The sequence below is a fragment of the Cyclospora cayetanensis genome, unplaced genomic scaffold (genome assembly GCF_002999335.1).
Source record: "Cyclospora cayetanensis isolate NF1_C8 unplaced genomic scaffold, CcayRef3 CcayRef3_contig_59, whole genome shotgun sequence".
Classification (NCBI taxonomy): Eukaryota; Apicomplexa; class Conoidasida; order Eucoccidiorida; family Eimeriidae; genus Cyclospora; species Cyclospora cayetanensis.
In genome coordinates this window covers 4,474-22,471 of record NW_020312579.1, presented here as the reverse complement: position 1 = coordinate 22,471, position 17,998 = coordinate 4,474, and the positions used below count along the sequence as shown (strand labels likewise).

The 17,998-nt window shown below is 52.5% G+C and overlaps 3 protein-coding genes and 1 non-coding gene across 4 annotated transcripts; 2 read left to right on the top strand and 2 right to left on the bottom strand.

Moving 5' to 3' along the window:
* The first annotated feature begins 4,786 nt into the window (after positions 1–4,786).
* LOC113146761 (pantothenate kinase 4-like) lies at positions 4,787–6,377 on the top strand. Its single transcript, XM_026335065.1, has 5 exons — positions 4,787–4,845; positions 4,979–5,080; positions 5,381–5,419; positions 5,582–5,829; positions 6,295–6,377. Exons 1-5 carry the CDS (start codon positions 4,787–4,789, stop codon positions 6,375–6,377), a joined length of 531 nt encoding a protein of 176 aa, XP_026190850.1.
* A 118-nt stretch (positions 6,378–6,495) lies between these two features.
* On the bottom strand, positions 6,496–7,395 carry LOC34622490. Its single transcript, XM_026335063.1, has 3 exons — positions 7,327–7,395; positions 7,105–7,269; positions 6,496–6,708 (listed from the first exon to the last, which is right to left on the bottom strand). Exons 1-3 carry the CDS (start codon positions 7,393–7,395, stop codon positions 6,496–6,498), a joined length of 447 nt encoding a protein of 148 aa, XP_026190848.1.
* A 2,932-nt stretch (positions 7,396–10,327) lies between these two features.
* On the bottom strand, positions 10,328–10,399 carry Trnaq-cug. Its single transcript has one exon. It is a non-coding gene; the product is annotated as a tRNA-Gln (tRNA).
* Positions 10,400–12,955: 2,556 nt separating this feature from the next.
* On the top strand, positions 12,956–15,734 carry LOC34622492. Its single transcript, XM_026335062.1, has 6 exons — positions 12,956–13,213; positions 13,467–13,624; positions 13,777–13,874; positions 14,076–14,163; positions 14,939–15,206; positions 15,369–15,734. Exons 1-6 carry the CDS (start codon positions 12,956–12,958, stop codon positions 15,732–15,734), a joined length of 1,236 nt encoding a protein of 411 aa, XP_026190847.1.
* Positions 15,735–17,998: the final 2,264 nt, after the last annotated feature.

The window sequence follows — 17,998 nt, the reverse complement described above, 5'->3', positions numbered from 1 at the left end:
AGGCGAGACGGCTAAAAATAGTAATTCGGACACCTCAGATCCTGAAAATGCAGTTCCTGCAAAGAAGCCCGGGTGTCTTGCTGGGAGAGGAAGAAGAAGGAGCCGATCCGCAGTGCAGTACATACACCCCCCGAGCGTTCCTAGGCGTTCGTTAGATCCAATAGGCTTCGTGGAAAGGGCCTTCCCCTTGTCGAACGGATTTGAGAAATCGCGAATTAGGAGTGGAAGCCAAAGTTTGGGGCTTTGAATTAGCGTCTGGCCCACAGACATGGAAAAAGGCTGGGAAGAGGCGATGCTGCTGCTGCTGCTGTGCTGCTGCTGCTGTGCTGCTGCTGCTGCTGCTGCTGCTGTGCTGCTGCTGCTGCTGCTGCTGTGCTGCTGCCACGCGGCAGCCCGAGCAACAGAGAGCAGCAGCAGCACCTCGCCTCGCCTCACCTCACCTGCTGCTGCTGCTGCTGCTGCTCTTGCGCTCTCCGTTGTAAGGGCTGGCGTGGCATGTCTGCTGGCGTCAGAATTTGCAGGACGTCGCCTGCTTCCTGTTTATTTCGGACCGAAAACACCGACAGCCTTCTTCCGCAGCAGACTGGAGAGCGTAAGCCTTCAACACCCGTACTATGAGGTTCAAGCTTCCGGCTTGCTCCAGTGCTGCCGCTCCCGCCGCCCCTGAGCTGGGCAAGGGTTCGAGCCTCTGAAGTATGTCTGTGTGTATTATCGCCAGCCTTTTTGCGCGGAACCGCTCACGAGAAGCGTCGGATTCTCGCAGCACACTCCCGCTCCGCCGCTTCGTGAGTGCCCCAGCAGATCTCAGAGGACGCGCTGCCTGAGCCGCCACGCGGCAGCGTACCCGTTTTTCCAGTAACGGCGGGGAATATAACGTGGCATTCATGAAGACTCCTCGCTTTCGGCCGCCGCCTCTTCATGGGAGACAGAGTCGCACTTGCCCGCTGGCCCCTCGAGGCGTCTGTACACCCCAACGCGTGAACCCCAATGGGCAATGCCGTGGGAGTTGACGCGACGGCAAACTGCTTGCGAGTGGTCTTTTTCTGCGCTCCGCCTTCCAGCTCGTCTCCTGCCGCGACTTCGGCGCCTTCAGTCGCGGACGGCAGCTCCTCCTCCTGCAGTCATGGAAACATCCCCGCGATCATCCGCCTGCTGCTGCAGGGAGCGCTCCCTGCGGTCGAATTGAAACGCATCAAGGGCCCTAACGCGGAATCCGTCACGGATCTGCTGCTGCTGCTGCAGAAGCAGGAAGTCTGCAACGGGCTCCGTGGCAGCTGCCTGCCCCCCGACGTCGCAAGTTGTGGCACTGCCGACAAACCCCCCCCTGCAAACACCCCCTCCTCCTCCTCCAGCGCCAGCGCCTTAGCGGAGGCGGATGCCTTCTACAGCGGAATCTATTTTTGGGGCCTCCTTTCTAAAGACGCCGAGGAGGCAATCAAGATCGTGAGTTTGTGCCGCTGCCGCTTGTGCCGCTGCTGCTTGTGCCGCTGCTGCTCATACACCGCGTGAGGGGGCTGTCGTGGGCAGTGCACGAGGGCAGTCCGACCGCCAGCGGTAGGCCTCTCGCGCGCGGCGCATGCATAGGCTCAAAGGCTGCTGCAAGGAAGCATGCAGACACAAAGAAAGAAAAGCCGCTACCTTGTGCATCATTAGTGCGCCGTTGTGTGTGTGTGTGTGTGCCTGCTGCTGCTACTGCTGCAGCTCCTGCCCTTGCTTCCTTCGAAGCTTCACATTGCGCTCACAGGCAGTGGCGCCTTCGCCCTCAAGTGCCTCCTGCTGCAACTGGAGGAACGCCACACTCAGCTCCACCAGCAAACGCATGCATGCTTGCAGCTGGATTTCTCGTTTGAGCGGGAAAGCCTCTGCCTCATAGGGGCCCTCCACTTCCTAAGGCGTCTCTTCCCCTCCACGCTCTTCAAATATATCGGGTAAGAAAGCCTTCCCTGTGGCGTTTGTTCTAGCGCCGTGCATGCACATCAACCTCCTGAAGCAACACCGTGTAAAGCTCGCAAAAAACACCTGCTTGTGCTGCGCAGGACTGGACAGCCTCTTGCTGCATCTGATGCCCCCAAAAGTGCCTTTGTAGAAGGGTGCGTCGAATACTCCCCTGTCAACCTTCCAGTCCTCTATGTGTATGTGTCTTTGTGTGTGTATATATATGTGTATGTATGTGTCTTTGTGCATATATATATGTATGTATGTGTATGTGTCTTTGTGTGTAGGATATCTGTGTATCTAAGTGTATGGGTATGGATCTGAGTTTCTGCGTCCATGAGTTTGTGTCTTTATGTTTATGTGTGTGTCTTTGTGTGTCGTGTGTATGTGTGTGTCTTTGTGTGTATGTGTGTATGTGTGTGTCTTTATGTGTATGTGTGTATGTGTTTGTCTTTGTGTGTACGTGTGTATGTGTGTGTCTTAGTGTGTATGTGTGTATGTGTGTGTCTTAGTGTGTATGTGTGTATGTGTGTGTCTTTGTGTGTCGTGTGTATGTGTTTGTCTTTGTGTGTCTGTGTGTGTCTTTGTATGTCGTGTGTATGTGTGTGTCTTTGTGTGTATGAATGTGTATGTGTGTGTCTTAGTGTGTGTTTATTTGCTTGTTTGTGGCGGTCTGGTAGCTTCTTGCCACTTGGACATAGCATTTGCAAGAAGGGAGTTCTCTGTTTCTCTAAAAGGCTGCAGACACACGGCTTTAAGGTATTCGTGGTGGTTGTTGTCTCGTGTTTGTGTTTTGCAGTCCAATAAGCGCCGAGGATAGCGACAGCCTCTATCCGTATCTGCTGCTAAATCTCAAAGCCGGAGTATCCTTTCACAAGGTTACCTCTGCGCCCTCGACGTACGATCCTCAGAAGGAGGAGAGGCAGCAGCAGCAGGAGAAGCAGCAGAAGCAGCAGCAGCAGGAGAAGCAGCATGAGGAGCAAGGGGCTGAAAGCGCTTGGTTCGGATGTGGAGGTGGCATGTTTTCCCTTGGCTGCAATTCGCACAGAATATCGGAAAGAATCGGAAGCAGCACGATTGGAGGAGGAACGTTCATGGGCCTGTGCAGGTGCGATAGTCTACACGTGCATGCATGCTATTCTACTACAAGTGCATGCATGCTATTCTACTACAAGTGCATGCATGCTATTCTACTACAAGTGCATGCATGCTATTCTGCTACAAGTGCATGCATGCTATTCTACTACAAGTGCATGCATGCTATTCTACTACAAGTGTATGCATGCTATTCTACTACAAGTGCATGGTATGTATTCTACTACAAGTGTATGCATGGTATGTATTCTGCTACAAGAGTATGCATGCTATTCTACTACAAGTGCATGGTATGTAGTCTACAAATGCATGGTAGTCTTCTGTGAGGGAAGTGGAGTGGAGTGGGGTGTATGTGTCTGTCTGATCCGGGGAAGGGGACTCTTGACTACGAACGATTGCCGTTGATGGCGCAGACTTTTAAGGGTGTTTTTGCAGAGGGATTGCCTTTCAGCGCTGCTCAGAAGTGCCTCTAAAGTGTCTTCTATCCTCTTGTGCCCTGCCACAGGTTGCTGCTTTCAGCTCCCTCCCCGCTCCCTGCTGCCTACGTGTCGCTCGCGGAAACAGGAGACAATCGAAAAGTCGACATGCTGGTGAAGGATATTTACGGAGGCAACTATGCAGCGATTGGTGAGGGTTGTTGGGGGAGCTGCGTAGGGAGGGGAGCAGCAGCGCAGCAGCAGCATCATCAGCAGTAGCAGCGGCGGCATTTTCTTTGGGGTGTGTAATTACAGTGCGTTCCCCCTCTGGAGCCGAAGAAAGTTGTCTTATCCACAGGTTTCACTTGTTGTGTTTTAGAGCCTTTATTTTCTTGCGTTTGAGTCTTTTTGCGCGCGTCTGTCGGCTGCTTAGGCTTGAAGGGGGATACAATTGCCTCTACCTTTGGAAAGATGCAACACGCGAAGCTCAAAGACAACAGAAGCCACTGCTGCAGCAGGAGCACTTGTGCTGCTGCTGCTTCTGCTCCTGCAGCAGCAGCGGGGGCTGGGGAGGACGCAGCAGGTGTGGCTGCAGCTGTACGTTTCTCGAAGGCGCCTCTCTTGTCGCAGCTGGATGCGACGAATGGCAGCAAGGGCAGCCTCCCGAATTTCACCCCCAGCAAACCAGAAGGCTTGCAGCAGCCTTCGGGAGAAGCTGTCGCAACGGCAGCCGAGTGCGCCTGTGGCAGCAGTGGCTGTTGCTGCTGTTGCTCTTGCGCGAATGACGGGGAGTGCAGCAGCAGCTGCTGCTGCAGTTGTTGCAGCAGTAGCTGCAGCTGCTGCTGCTGCAGCAGCAACTGCGAGGAGTTCAGCGATTGCAGCAGCCTCCTTGACCATTCAACGTACCCCGATGCTCTCTGCAGCGACGAGGAGCAGGGGGCAGAGGACTGCTGCTGCTGCTGCTCGAGCACCAGCAGTGACATGGCTTGCTGCTGCTGCCCTAAGAAGCCCAACGGAGCAGAAGACGCACTTTGCAGTGTAGATACAGCGAAGAACAGGAACGCGAGCATGAGCAGCAGCAGCAGTAGCAGCAGCAGTAGCAGCAGCAGCAACACTACGATTGCATTCAGAGGAGCAGACTTCTGTGATCAGGCAAGCCAGCCTCTCTGAACACCCAGAATTCTTGACGCAGGTGATGCTCTTGCTGACGCATGCGCCGAAATCCCTGCTGAATGCCTCTGCAACTTTCTTGCTGCTGCTGCTGCCTGCGCATGCGTGTGTGTTTGCGGTGATGTATCCAGCCCTCGGAGGCAGATGTTGTCAGGTCGCTCTTGGCGATGATGAGCTTCAATCTCGCGCAGCAATCCTTCCTCCATGCAGTTCTACATGGTCTCGACAAGTAAGATCTCTGCCTGCCTTAGCCGCTGCTCCTTCCGCCGTTGTTGCTGCCTGCATTTGTTTCGCTGGTGCGCGTGCTGCGTTTACGGAGGTGTCTTTATTGGGGGTTTTTTTTATGGAGCGTTCAATTTCAGGATCGTCATCGTCGGCTTCCTCGAGGCACCCTGCTTCCTCGCCTCCGTGCAGCATTCCGTAAACTTCTGGTCTAGAAACTCATGCACGATCATCTTTTGCAGGTAAATATGTTTGTGCGTATAGTATTGCAGGTAGGCGGTCAGTTCGCCGCATGCAGTGGCGGTATGCCGCATGCTAACATGCATGATGAGCAAGGGGGGGCTGGCAATCTTTCGACGCGTACTGTGTTATCGAACGCCGATCGATGCCTTGCATGAGTCTTGGACCTGAAAGTGTTCTTGTTTTTGCCGCAGCCACCCTTTCCCGTGGTGTTCAATCATTTTTTTTTGAATTTTTGGGGTGTACGTCTTGCACTGTGTATCTATCGCATGCGTTTCTGTCGTTTCGCGGCTTTTTCTCAGACTCTCCTGCTTTCTCGGAGCCCTCGGCGCTGCCCTGCAGTGTGGAGCCTTACGCTGCAGCAGCAGCTGCTGCATGCTGCCTCAGTTGCAACAGCTGCAGTGGGAAGTTCAGTGCCTTCAGCAGCAGCACCAGCAGCAGCAAGGAGGGCGACCTCAGTGGCTCACGAGCCTTTCGCCCCACTCAACGTCTTCCCTGAATAGGGGAGAAGGCGCTGTTGAGACTTCCGAGGCTCCAGACGAGGCTTCCGAGACTCTCCCGCAAATGTACGCAGGTGTCGGCGGGGGGGGGCCCCCAGGGGCCCCCAGGGGTACTGCACCCTTCTCCCCCGCCACTCCTACGGCGTTCCTGCCCTTGGGAACGAATAAAAACAATCATTTCAAGGAGCCGCAAGCCCCCCCTCTGTGGCTGCCTCCTAGACCTCCAATGCTGCCAGCACCTCCGCCCTTCAGCCAGTTGGTGGTGACAACGGAAATGCCAGGTGCAGCAGCAGCGGCACTATCAGCAGCGACAACAACAGCACTATCAGCAACACTGACAACAGCGGACGCGGCAGCAGCAGCTCCTCATTGTGGATTCACCTCGAACCCTTCGGGTAGAGCCCGTATGGAGGAGCTCGAGTGATCGTGAACCAACACGGCTGCCTCTGCTGCCTCCTTGCTGGTGCTGCAAGGGCAGCAGCAGCGCAAGCAGAGGCTATTCCACTCTCTCGAGTGCCATGGTAGATACAACAGCCGCGGGTGCAGCAGCGGCAGGCACTGCGCCTGCTGCTGCAGCGCGTCTCCCGCGTAGAGAGTTCTCTCTAAAAGCTTTGCATGGGATCAGCAATAACGAGGGGTTCTCTCGACGTGTGACTGTAGAGTTTTGTTGTTTTGTACCCGTCAGCATTTACGCAGTGCTGATGTTTTTCGTGTAGGGGCCCCCGGGTGGGGGCCTCTCTCTCCCGCAACTATCGATGCCTTTCGAGGGCGAGCCGCTATCAGCCAGGCGGCCCTTTGAGACCTTTCTTATTTTGGAAAGCAGCTAAATACTTGCGCATGTGAAGACACGCGAGATGCTGCTGCACCCTCCAGATGAGCAGCCGCCTCTCGTTGCAATGGCGGCTGCAAGTCCTACTCTACTGTTGTTGTTGCTGTTGTTGTTCCTTGCGCCTCTTGCTGGCTTCTTTCTTTCGCGCGCTGGCCACATCTTCCGCCAGCTGAGAATCGTACTTGTACAGAAGCGCCTCCAGCTCTGGGGTGTACGTACACCCCAAATATTTAACCGAGTAAAAGAGGCCAGAGAGGAGGCGGCAAGTATCCTCGTTCAGCTCCCCCGATGCAGTCATGGACTGCAACGCACACAGAGCGAGTGCCACGAAGACGCCAAGAATTCCTTGCAGGATACGGTAACGGGCGAGAGAGAAGGGGAGGCAAGAAATAGACGTCTCGACGAGACGTCTATTTCCACCGCAAGCGTAGTCATCCAGAGGCAAATAAAAGATGCAAACGAATACTGGAAATGAATACCTACGTTGACTGCATGCTACTGCAATCAGATCTGCAGGCAGAGGCGTGCAGGTCGAGTACGCCATGCCGTGAGTACACCGCGCGCATTGCGCTTTGCAGTAGTGACTAATTCACCAAACATGTGATACCAAAGCTCATCTCGATGCGCAAACATGCCCTCACCACTTGTTGAACCCCTAACACCTCCCAGCTGTGCTGAAAGCCTAGCAGTCTCTCACCGCTACAGCCGTCCGCATGAAGGCAACGCGCGCCGCATGCTGCCCCTTGCTTTCCCACTGTGTCTTCTTCAAGATATCTGCTAACCACGCTGAATCTGCTGCTGACTGTGTTTCGCTAGCTGCTGCTGATGGTGTTTCGCTGGCCGCTGCTGATGGTGTTTCGCTAGCCGCTGCTGGTGGTGTTTCGCTAGCCGCTGCTGGTGGTGGCGCAGCTTCCGGAACTGCTGATGGTGGCACTGCTGCGGTTTCTGACGACACAGCCGCAAGGGTTTCCTGTACGCCCTCTGTCATTTTGCGCGGTGTATCGACAGCTGACATTCCCGGTGCGTGGACCCGTAAGCCTTCAAGGCCTTACGCTGAAAGCGCCTTGCGCGTGTTGTCAGTACGAAGGGCGCAGTCTAGGGAGTGCTTGCTGTGGGAAAACGCCTTCTCAGCCGATTTATGAACTGCATTCTTCCTCCATTTCGTCAAAGTCTGGTGTAAAATTGACGCGCGTCTCCCGCTCGAGCAGTTGGGGGGCCTGGGGGGAAAGCCCCAACGGCCGAAGATCCGTGCGTTCAGGAAGAAACGAGCCAGAGAAGCCGTTCAGGCCTGTTGTATCACTCGCATGCATTTAAAATGCTTGGCTTAAAACTGGCAGTGCGTTGATCAACAGAAGTAGGCGTGTGCATGTCTTTGAGATACGGTAAACGGACGGCTGTTTGTGGCCTGGTCACATGGCTCTTTCCGCCATATCAGGCATACCACCACTACTCCTCCGTCCTTCCCCGAAGCCCGCAGAGATTTGCAATTAGGGGCCTCTTGGGGAGGCACTTTGCACACGTGTGTTCAATTCAAGGGTTCAGTGGCACTGGCTGCGTGAAGGGAGGCAGCGCTTCCGCGTCCTCGAAGCGGACGAGAGGAAGTGGAAGCGGCACGCGCATATGCACAGTGCCGCGAATCCACTCGTGGAAGGCTTCACCCGTAGTCATTACGTGCGTAGTCGGACTCCGTCTTGCGGGGATTTACGTCTGCACGTGCAAACTGCAGATGCATGTGGGGAAGGCATGCAGTTGCATGCATGTCTGCATGCGTTAGAGCCTCGAAGCACGACCAAAGATACGACGTTGCAAAGACAGCAGAACAAGAGGCGCAGGAGCCGCCCATGCACGGACGTGCTCCTAGACTGCAGAGAGGAGTGGGGGCCCAAGGTGCTAGCTCTACGAGCACATGCCGTCAGCTAGCGACTTGTAGCGCTTCCTATTCCTGTCCCCCCGTGAGTCACTTTCCAACTAAACTACCAGACCTAAACGCCCATAGGCGCGGAGTTAAGCGCTTGCGCCTTCTGCATCCCACGTGCGCGAGGCCAAAAAGAAATTGCCTCAAGGTAGCACTTTAGCCACCTGCCTGGATTCGTCTACAAAAACTGCAGCACGCCCTCAAGCATTGGGGTGTGCGCCTAACTTTGACCTCCTGCTCAACATGCTTCCATATGGAGGTCTCCAGAAAACTGCCTCCGTGGATTTTCTGCCCCACAGATGCTCTGCATCCACAAGGCCCTTGATTCTTGCGCAAAATCTATGTGGGATTTATCTTGGGGTTTCCCGAACGGAGCACGACATGTCTTTCCGGCCCGTTTGAACGGTCAAGCTACCTTCGTGGGATCCTCTTCGAAGCTGAAATGTTCAAGTAGCCGCCCTGTCAAAAGCGGCATAGTCTTGATGATGCTACGTCAAAGGTTTTCAGGAGCCTTGAAGAGGTTCGCTGGAGCGTGCCAGGGCCCCAGCCTCCTCCTATCTTAGTGTTTTGTGTCTCCAAGGCAGCACATCAGTGAGACAAAAAGTAGGAGAACGAGCATAGTGACCATAAAACCCAATAATATAAATGTAATAAAGGATCGATCGGTCGGGTGTAAGGAGACTGTTGCGATGGTCTGTAGCAGCGCTGGATTCACGAGGGTTCCGTCTTTAGGGAAAGAACTCGAGAGGTGGCTCGCTGCTACTGCCTCACGCCGAAAGAAATTTCTCCTGCTGGTAACCATGTCCGAAGTCGCAACATCTTGTGGAGATTCAGAAGTGGCGAAGGGAGAGGCAGATAAATCGAGAGGCGAGCCGGGGGTGCTAGAACCTCTTGAAGAGAGAGGCGAAGCCACCTCATAGTCGCGTAGGGGACCACCTGCGAGTGCTATAATCCCCATGGTATTGGAGTCAGCAATGGGCATGGAGCGCACGTTTGCAACAGTTCTTACTGGACCCTGAAGGAGAGCGAGGGTGGAGACAATGAAATACAGGCACTGCGCGCGGTCGATGGCGGACCCCCCTCTTCCCCCTGTTTGCACTGAAAGAAGAATAGCCATTGTAGACCCGTAAACGCCGAGTTTTGGAGCCTCAACTATTGTTCTTCCAGACAGCTGTCCCCTTCGAGGGCTGCGTCATTGAGCTGGCAAGCACAAAGGGCTGTCTCCGTCTTTGACAGTGCCAAACAAATGAATTCGGCTATGCTTCTTCTGCTTAGAAAGCATGGCAAAGTCTCAAGGCGGAACGAAGATGAGGAAACGTAGGCCCCTTTCCTGTGCAATCGATATGCAGACGAGCGGTCACCCCGGGGGGTTTTGAGAAGCATGACGGTTTAGGGATTTGCGTTTCGGTACGCCTCTAATCAAATCCCCACAGTTTAAGGTCTTAAGTAGTTTATTAAAGGGCTAATTATAAGCACGCAGAGATAGTTTGGGCTAGGCCCTTCGGAATGGTGTTGCGGGCTTGCGTTTGGCTGCAGGTCTGTGAGCAGCGCCTGGAGGCACTCTGATATGGTATACAAGTCCATCTACGCAGGCCAGATTGAAACACAATTTCCCGCCCATAGCTTACTGAAATTTGTTGTGATATTTCGAATCGGTACCACAATTAAAATGCAAATGGCTGTTGCATTGCGTTTTTTGTGCACAAAAAGGCATCATTTTCCTGGGAGCTTTCTTACAGCTGGTGAGCACAAGGCATACGGTTGACATGAAACCTCACATCTATGCATGAAAGATGCTTCCACTCCTTTCCAAAGTCAATGACCTTCGAGCTGCAGGTCTAATAGCACATCTTTTAGTAATAGGGCGTCCTTAGTGGCTGTGTATCAAGTATATCGCGTCAACTCTCACTGGACGATTCGACAATGACCATGACGCAGCTACACCGCAGAACCAAGAGCGAAGAAAAAACGACGAATCTGTAGCCCCACAAAGTAGTCTCCGAAAAGGTCCTACTGGGATTTGAACCCAGGTCGGCGGATTCAGAGTCCGCAGTGCTAACCGCTACACCATAGAACCGCGGCGGCCGAAAGCTCTCCAGCCGCGGCTGACACTATTCGGTTGCTTGCTTTTATTCCCGACAAGTCCCTACTTATACCGCAAAGCATCCTCATGGCATCCTGCATGCTCGTGGCATCCTGTTGCTGTCTCTTTTTTCTCCCTGTTTCTGCCGCTGCTCATCATCTAGAGGAGCCCCTTATGCCTATGAATAGGTGTGTGCATCAGTTGGGGGTAAGCGGGATGCACGATTAGCCCCAAATTCTTGGAGCTGGAGGAACAGCCAACTCTTCGTGTTCGACCTATAGTGCGACATTTGCGGACAGCAGATATAACAGTCCTATACATGTAAGGGCGTTTTCTTCCTTCGGCCATAATTCCCATCGTCCAAGGAACCTGGTAGACATCAGGACCCTTATGATCGGCTCCTATCTGAGGCTGTTTGCAGCCGCTTATGCGTACCCACAGTACTGCACTGCATACTCTGTCTAGCACACCAAGCTACCTCTGAACAGTCTCTACGACACTGAGTACTTTCATTTATGCTTTACCTAAATATTGACAGATTGAAATGGCTCTTTGTGGATTTAATTACTTCAGAGTACTGCTTGTTAGCTCATTTTTCACCACGGGAATGCGTACCCTAGCCTACGGATAAATTTTCCATGCCGAGCGCGTGAGAATGACCCGAGATCTCGAATGCTGCAGTCACTTGCACTACCAATATTTTCTCGTCAGACTCCAGAATCCTGTGGGGTGGCAGAAAGCATTTTGGAAACAACAGATATTTCCTTCCTCTTCAGCTCTCATTGTCCCCCCATGCACGCTGCAGGACGAGCGCTAAAACGCTCGGTTTCTTCCAAGCTGATTGACGAGCTTAGACGCTACGAATAAGGCCACTGGTGTGTGTTTCGCGTACTTGCTTCTTTCTTAAACCCATATAACCGCATCTCTTCGCTCGAACGAAGTTTTCCACAAGCTGAGCTACAATTTCTAGGACACCATTTATACTTCGCTACGGAGTAGTGGAGGATTCAATAATTGGGTTGTATGCTCGTTCACCTTACCTACTCGATAGGGCTGTTAGCTGAACACCATAAGGCGAAATTTTGTTTGCGTTCGAGCACTATATGCCACGTATTTTGTGCTCAAATGCATGAAGGGTGCAGCTACGCATACCTGGGCTATCCTTTTCCTCTTATCTTCATAGCTCTAGAATGCTGGAGCAAGAGACTGCGGCCGCGTTATAAAGAGACATTTACAGCTTTTTATAAAGCTTCTTTTCATTCTGGAATGCAATCTCTGCATGTGGAGACATTAGATGCAGCGTTACAAACCCTGTTCACTATATTCCTGGCACCAAATATGTTTGCACTTTAGGCGCATTTGAGGCATAACCATACATGAATTCATACTCAGCGATCAGCATCCATAAAACTGGAGGCCTCCGTGTCTACAACTTCGTCTGAGACCATTTCGGTGTAATGGCTAAAGAAAATTATCATTATTGAATCATAAGGAACAAAGATGTAAAACGTAGCAGGCTGTGCAATGGGTCCTAGGATAGCTTGATGCGTGCAGCTATCCACTTGAGGGCTCCATAGGTAGACGCTTACCGCCAAACTGAATACTGACTTGATAAAGAGCTATTGAGTATTCTCATTAGAGCAACCCTCCTTTCCTTCGGTTTACCTCAATATTCCGACACGAAGGGATAATATCAACCGGAGTAAGCGTTGATGCACCCTCTGTGCACTCCGAAGATTCACAGGTACTTGCTCATATAAACTAGCGCACACCCACACAGCATTACATTTTCTCGTATCTGAATAACAGTCCTTTGTAATATTTAAGACACACAGACACGCAAATAAATTATTGGATTCTTTGCTGATTCTTGGGTACAGATAACTAGTGTAGCCGAACGTGTTAGAATGTAGCACAGTTCGCTTCAGCGGGTCTTGAATGCAGCGGAATTTTGAGTGCTGATTCAAAAAAATTTGTGCGCTGACAAATATGGGAGCTGTGAGCGTTGTGATTGAATTTCGATTTATTGAGAAAGACATACATCAGAAAATCTCAGCCTTGGATTTTGGTATGTATGTACGTAAAGTGGGAACCCGGTCTGACTGTTCTGGCTTCACTTTAGCACACACATCCCTTCGCTACATGCAGCCCGTTCATACTGATGTACCCCTCTTCTGATATATGCCTATATATGCATATACGAAGCAACAATGGCCTTTCCTAGTAGAATGAGTGATATGGGTGGTAAAAGTAGGTCCTTACAAACATCATATCGGCACCTTTTCGGTAACACAAGTGCTGAAATTTGGGTTGACAGACTTTTTTGTTTTATTACCCGTCTACACTAACGTCAAATGACAAATAGCCTATTAAGAGTGCCTCCTTGGTGCATCGCCGATCCATTGTCCGCTCCCGTGTCATGCATGCGCATGCAAGGGTGGGTTAAGGCGCGCGTGAATCCTGCCATTTAGGCGAGCCCGGTGGAAGCGTGGACTAATAAAGGTGGCATCAACAAGAATCTCCAACCGAAAATGGGTGTTTTTTAGTAAAATGGCTCCTTCGCCCCTACGGCCGCTGGCCGCTGGGGGTCCCCCGACCCTCAAAAAGCTGGCAGCGCAATCCGAGGTGTACGTGCACCTCGAGAAACGAGTGCATGCGTTACGTAAGCAGCTTTTTGGGTATGCGAGGGGGATGCCGGGGGAGGCTGCGTGGCTCAAGCCTCTCCAAGGAAAAGAGATGAAGGAGTACTACTGGCCGAGCAAATATGACTTGCCAAGCTTCAATATGGAGCAATACCTGCAAATGCAAGTAAGGAATCGACGCCCAAAGGTGTTTCTGGCTGTTTCTGCCTGGATCCTCCTCAGGACTCTTGCGGGAGGAAGCTGCAGCAGAGGCAAGGTTGCCTGTACAGCTCACCGTCGGTTCCAGTACTCCAGTTTGGGCTGTGGGGTTTGCAAAAGTCGAAAGGAGGTGCTTCTCATAGCACAAGCGCTTCCATTACGCAGCACACACACGTATGCCGTTTCCCTCTCCAGAGTTTGTCGCGTGTATTTTTTCGCAGGCGTTGCGCTACGCACCCAAGCCAACACACCCCTCGCTTTTGTCGCTCTCCCGTTTGATGGCACTCCTGACCGAAAGAAAGAAGACGGTTCGTCACCTGCTTTCACAGTTGGATGCAGAGCTTCTCAGGGAGAATCCTACGCTGCAAGACCTTTACGCGTGAGAGCGCCGCTCGTCCTATCAGCCCTTGAGCCTGTGCTTCCCAGGAGCGTCGATTATGATTCATGGACGGCTTCTTGACGGACGGCTTGGGGAAGCAATCTCAAAGCTACTACCGAAGGTGCTTCACATGTTTGTGGCTTGCGCTGCAGGCTCTACAAGTCGCTCTTCTCGGACGATCCGCTGAGCAGCGATTCGCGGCAAAAAGAGCAGCCGTGGCGCTGGACCGACTGCCTTGAGGCAGAAACTCGTAAGTTTTCAGTGCTTCTACAGGCTCATCACCTCTAGGATTTGGATACGTCGCACCTCCAAGAATCGAATTCAGGTGTCGCTTTCCAGTCTTGGCAGGCCCCCTGCCCCGTCGTCTCAGTGAACCCTCGAACCCACACATGGAAACTGACCTTTTAATGTAGAATCTACAAGATTGGCGTTTCTGATGGTGTCTGTGCAGTTCTCGCTCTGGTGGAGGCGACTTCGCAGCAGGAAGGCGGCGAAAAACTTTTCAGCGACATCTTAAAAGAAGCAAAAACGCAATGCAGGTAATTCTGAAAGCCGATATCATAAAAGATATATATATATATATACGCCCCAATAAAAGGCTCTGGTCGTCGAGGGTCCAGTACAGTTACATATATTGACACGCATACGCACTTTCTGAACCTTGTAAGGTTTGGGATTTGTGTATGTGTATCTGTGTATGTGTATGTGTATCTGTGGGTGTGTGTGCATAAACGTGGGTGTACGTATGTATATATATATGCATACATGTATGTGTGTGTATATACATTTTCAGCTCGCTGTCTCAGCTGCAGGAGCTGCTTCAGCGTTTGTTGGGTGAAAAACTAACGCCCTCGCTAGCTTCTTCTTTGTTGTATCTTGCGACTAAAGACGTTCTAGTGCTACCGGCCGCTATATGCAGCCGCAAGTCCACCGGCCGAACGAGTGAGGCGGAAACACTTTGCGTCATTTTGCGCGCGCACTCACGCATTTCTTGTGTTCTCTGAGATGTGCCTCTTTACATTTCCTTCCTGCTGGCTCGCCCGCCTGCTTTTCATCTCATTGCTTTCCTAGAACTGAGCGTTTGTTGGTGGCCTCCTTGCGTGCTTGTCTTCCCGAGCCTTCCTGGCAGGTTCTGTATTCACAGCCTCTTGCCCAGCATCTCTTATTCGCCGTGTTGCTTTTGCGCCTTTGTTCCCTCTGCCCGTGTTTGTGGGTCTTTCTCCAGTGCGCGTGGCACTGCGAGGTTGCCTATTTGTGACTACATGTGTGCTCCCCGCTTTTTGTCTGTTGGTAGTCCCCTGGCCCTTTAGGGAGGCTTTTTTCGTTCTTTCTCGCACCCTGGGCGCATGCAGCAGGTTACTGTAACGCGAATCTCTTATTGGGTGTCTTCGCGCTCAAAGGGTGTTCTCTCTGCAGCGAGGCAACCCCGAAGTTTAGCGACTCTTTGGGCCGTGGTGTACTGTGCGCTTCAGGGGCCGTAAGTGACGCAGCTGCGGCGAAGGGGGCACTCGTGCGGATGTTAGAAAGCGCGAATGAGCAAACGGAAGCGATGAGGGCGGCAGGGAACGAAGGTAGAGACAAGGCGCTCTTGGCCCGCATTCGGCTTGTCTCCCGTTTGGCAGAAGCGGCAGAAGGGCACCCTGCTGCTGCCTCTTCTCGGCAGCAGCAGGAAGGCAGAGAGGCGAAGGGAGGCTTATCGCCCAGAACACAGGAGTCAAGGAGGCAGCCTCCATCTTTGGATCAGCACGCACTGGGTTTATTAGGGCCTCCGGGTGTGACTGTGCATTCGGTGGGTTTGGCCCCAGCAGAGACGGAGAGCCAAACGAGGCAGCGGGAAAGGAGACAAGCAGCTGCGCAGGAGGAATTGCAGAGCGAGATTGAGAGCGACGCGAAACTGGCTAGCTACTACAGAACGTCCCACCGGTTCATTGATCCCTTGTTCAAGAGGAAGAGGCTGTCGTTCCTTGACCGGCTGGCAAGGAGCAGAATCAAGAGCCAAACGGCGAAAGAAATCGGCGCTCAGGTGTACATACACCACCCCGACAGACAGCCCTCATTCCCACATAACAAGGGCTTTATAAACAGAAAGTGGCCCTCGCCTTATCACTAGAACCAAAGCCCTTAGTTCCCCAAACCCTTTCTTCTTTCATGACTCCTGGTGTAGTCCTCCCCGTCGTTTCGGTGCAATCGTGCATCGACACCAGCTTCACACCGAGTCAGTAGGGTACCTCATTCTCTCGAATAGCTATCTTGCCCCCAAGAAACACGCATCGAGCTCCGGCCATCCACATTCGATCCAGAATCCCGCGTACAAACGTATAGGGGTCCTGTGAGACGTTCTTGGGTGGCAGCTGCTAGCCTCTGGCACGAATGATGCGAATTGGGTTTCTTAGTGCTGAGTGAAACTTCACTCCGGTGTACAGTGCAGTCAAGGGGCTGGAAGTAACCAGCAAGCAGCCCGCCTAGCAGACTTGAGATAAGCCAGCGAGCTCTTGGAGAAAAGGCGAACACTCAGATAAAGCTGTGTAACCTATAATACATGTGCACGCGGGCACACAGCTGCTGCCAATACACCACAGCCCCACAAGTTGTACTTTTCAAGTGACTCTGTACAGAGTTTCCCCTTTTCTGATGTAACGTTTTCTCCTTGTTCTGTACGTTCTCCTTCGCTTGTTTGTCTGCCAAGTCCTATTCGCAAACATGCGCCACCCCCACTGGGGCCCCCCAAGGAGCCCAGTGGGGGCCCCCACAAAACTCGGGAGGGGACTTTTAATGGCCAGCCACGACCAGAACGGGGTGACGGATGAGCATGCAGCAGTGCCGGCAAATTTCGTTCCCGTAGCTCTTTTAGCAGCAGATGCAACTGCTGCCGCGGACAGAGACCCCAGGTGGGATGCCATGAGGGCCGCTCCTGCCTCAAGAAAGAGAGAAACAATGTTCCTTACAGCGAGACGGCAATGACACCCAGTCTACCGAGTCTGCCTGAAGGCTTCCTAGGCCTCTGTCTGCGTGGGCCTGGCCAGTGCGATGAGGCAAGGCAACGAAGTGTTCCTACAGCAGTCGCAGTGGCTGCTTCTGTGGGTGCGGTGGAGAGGGCAGCTCTCGCAGCGGCAAATCGAGAAAAGAGAGAGGATGGGAGGAAGGCCATGAGGTCATTTGCAGCACACCGTCATGGAGCAGGCAAGCTCTGCTGTGCAGAGGACAGATGCTCGGACGGGAAGTAAGCAGCATCAAGGGGCCCATGCGACCACTCAGGTTCGCACATCCGGTTCCTCCTTCCTCCATCTAAACACCAAAAACCACGTAGCTTTGGTGGAAGAGAGCAAGTCTTCTCCCAAAGTCTCGAGAAACGACGGATTCGCCCGACGGTCCAGCCCCGCGGCGTCGGTAGAGGATTCTCCAGATAAACTGCAGAAATCTAGTAACAATGAGCTCGCAAAATAATCGTGAGCGGTTATTGTATTGCTTTAGCGGGGAACAGTATATGAGCTTGTTTGTTATACTAATGAGATGCAAAAGGTCGAAGATTCAGCGCGTAGAGGAAGTATCACACAAGACCGCTGCCACAGAGGCAGTCGGCGCGCAGCCCAATGCCTGCAAATGCTCTGAGAGGCCATGTCAAAATGTGCACGCTCAACCTTTGAGTGCTGAAATGGCGTGTTTTGAACGTTTCTTCTGTCATGGTCCTTTCTTTGTTTCTTCTCGTTCCTTTTGTAGTCCACCGTCGGCTCTCTCGCATCGACGCAACCTAGTTCATGCTAAGGGCTGCTTCTTCGCCTAGCAATCAATGTATGTCTCTCTGCCAGATTCGCTTCACTGTTGCTGACGTCGTGTCGTTGTTGCGTGGAATGCGTATGTTTCCATGGTCGAGATATATGCGGGGTTGAATATCTAGATAAGTAGCCTTGATAGCTCTACGGGTGCAGCTGGCTAGATCCGACGGTTCTCTTCTTCCCCTATATCCCTGAATAAACGTGAGGCCTTAGGATAAACAGGAGGAGCAGCTTACTTGGTAAAGCAAGAACGAGCTCTCTCTGGCTGATTTGACCATGGTTCGTGTTGCCGGGTCCTGTATCGAAATCCATGTAGGAAAGGTGCATTCATTTCTTCGCCCTCTTCCTAACGTGCTGAAAGTCATTGTGTATGCTGCATATATACTCTTGCGCTAACCTTTGAAATTGTAGGGCTCCAAACAAGGTCTTCCTAGGAAGACGCTCAACTCCAGACTAACTATTAGCTTGAGAGGAAATCACTTAGTCACTCTCCGAAAGAGATGCTTTTCTCCCTTGCCCGTGAACCTAGGAGCTCTGACACGAGAGGCGAGGTATTTTGAGCGTGCATCAACGCGCACCCTCAAAACACCGAGCATTCAAA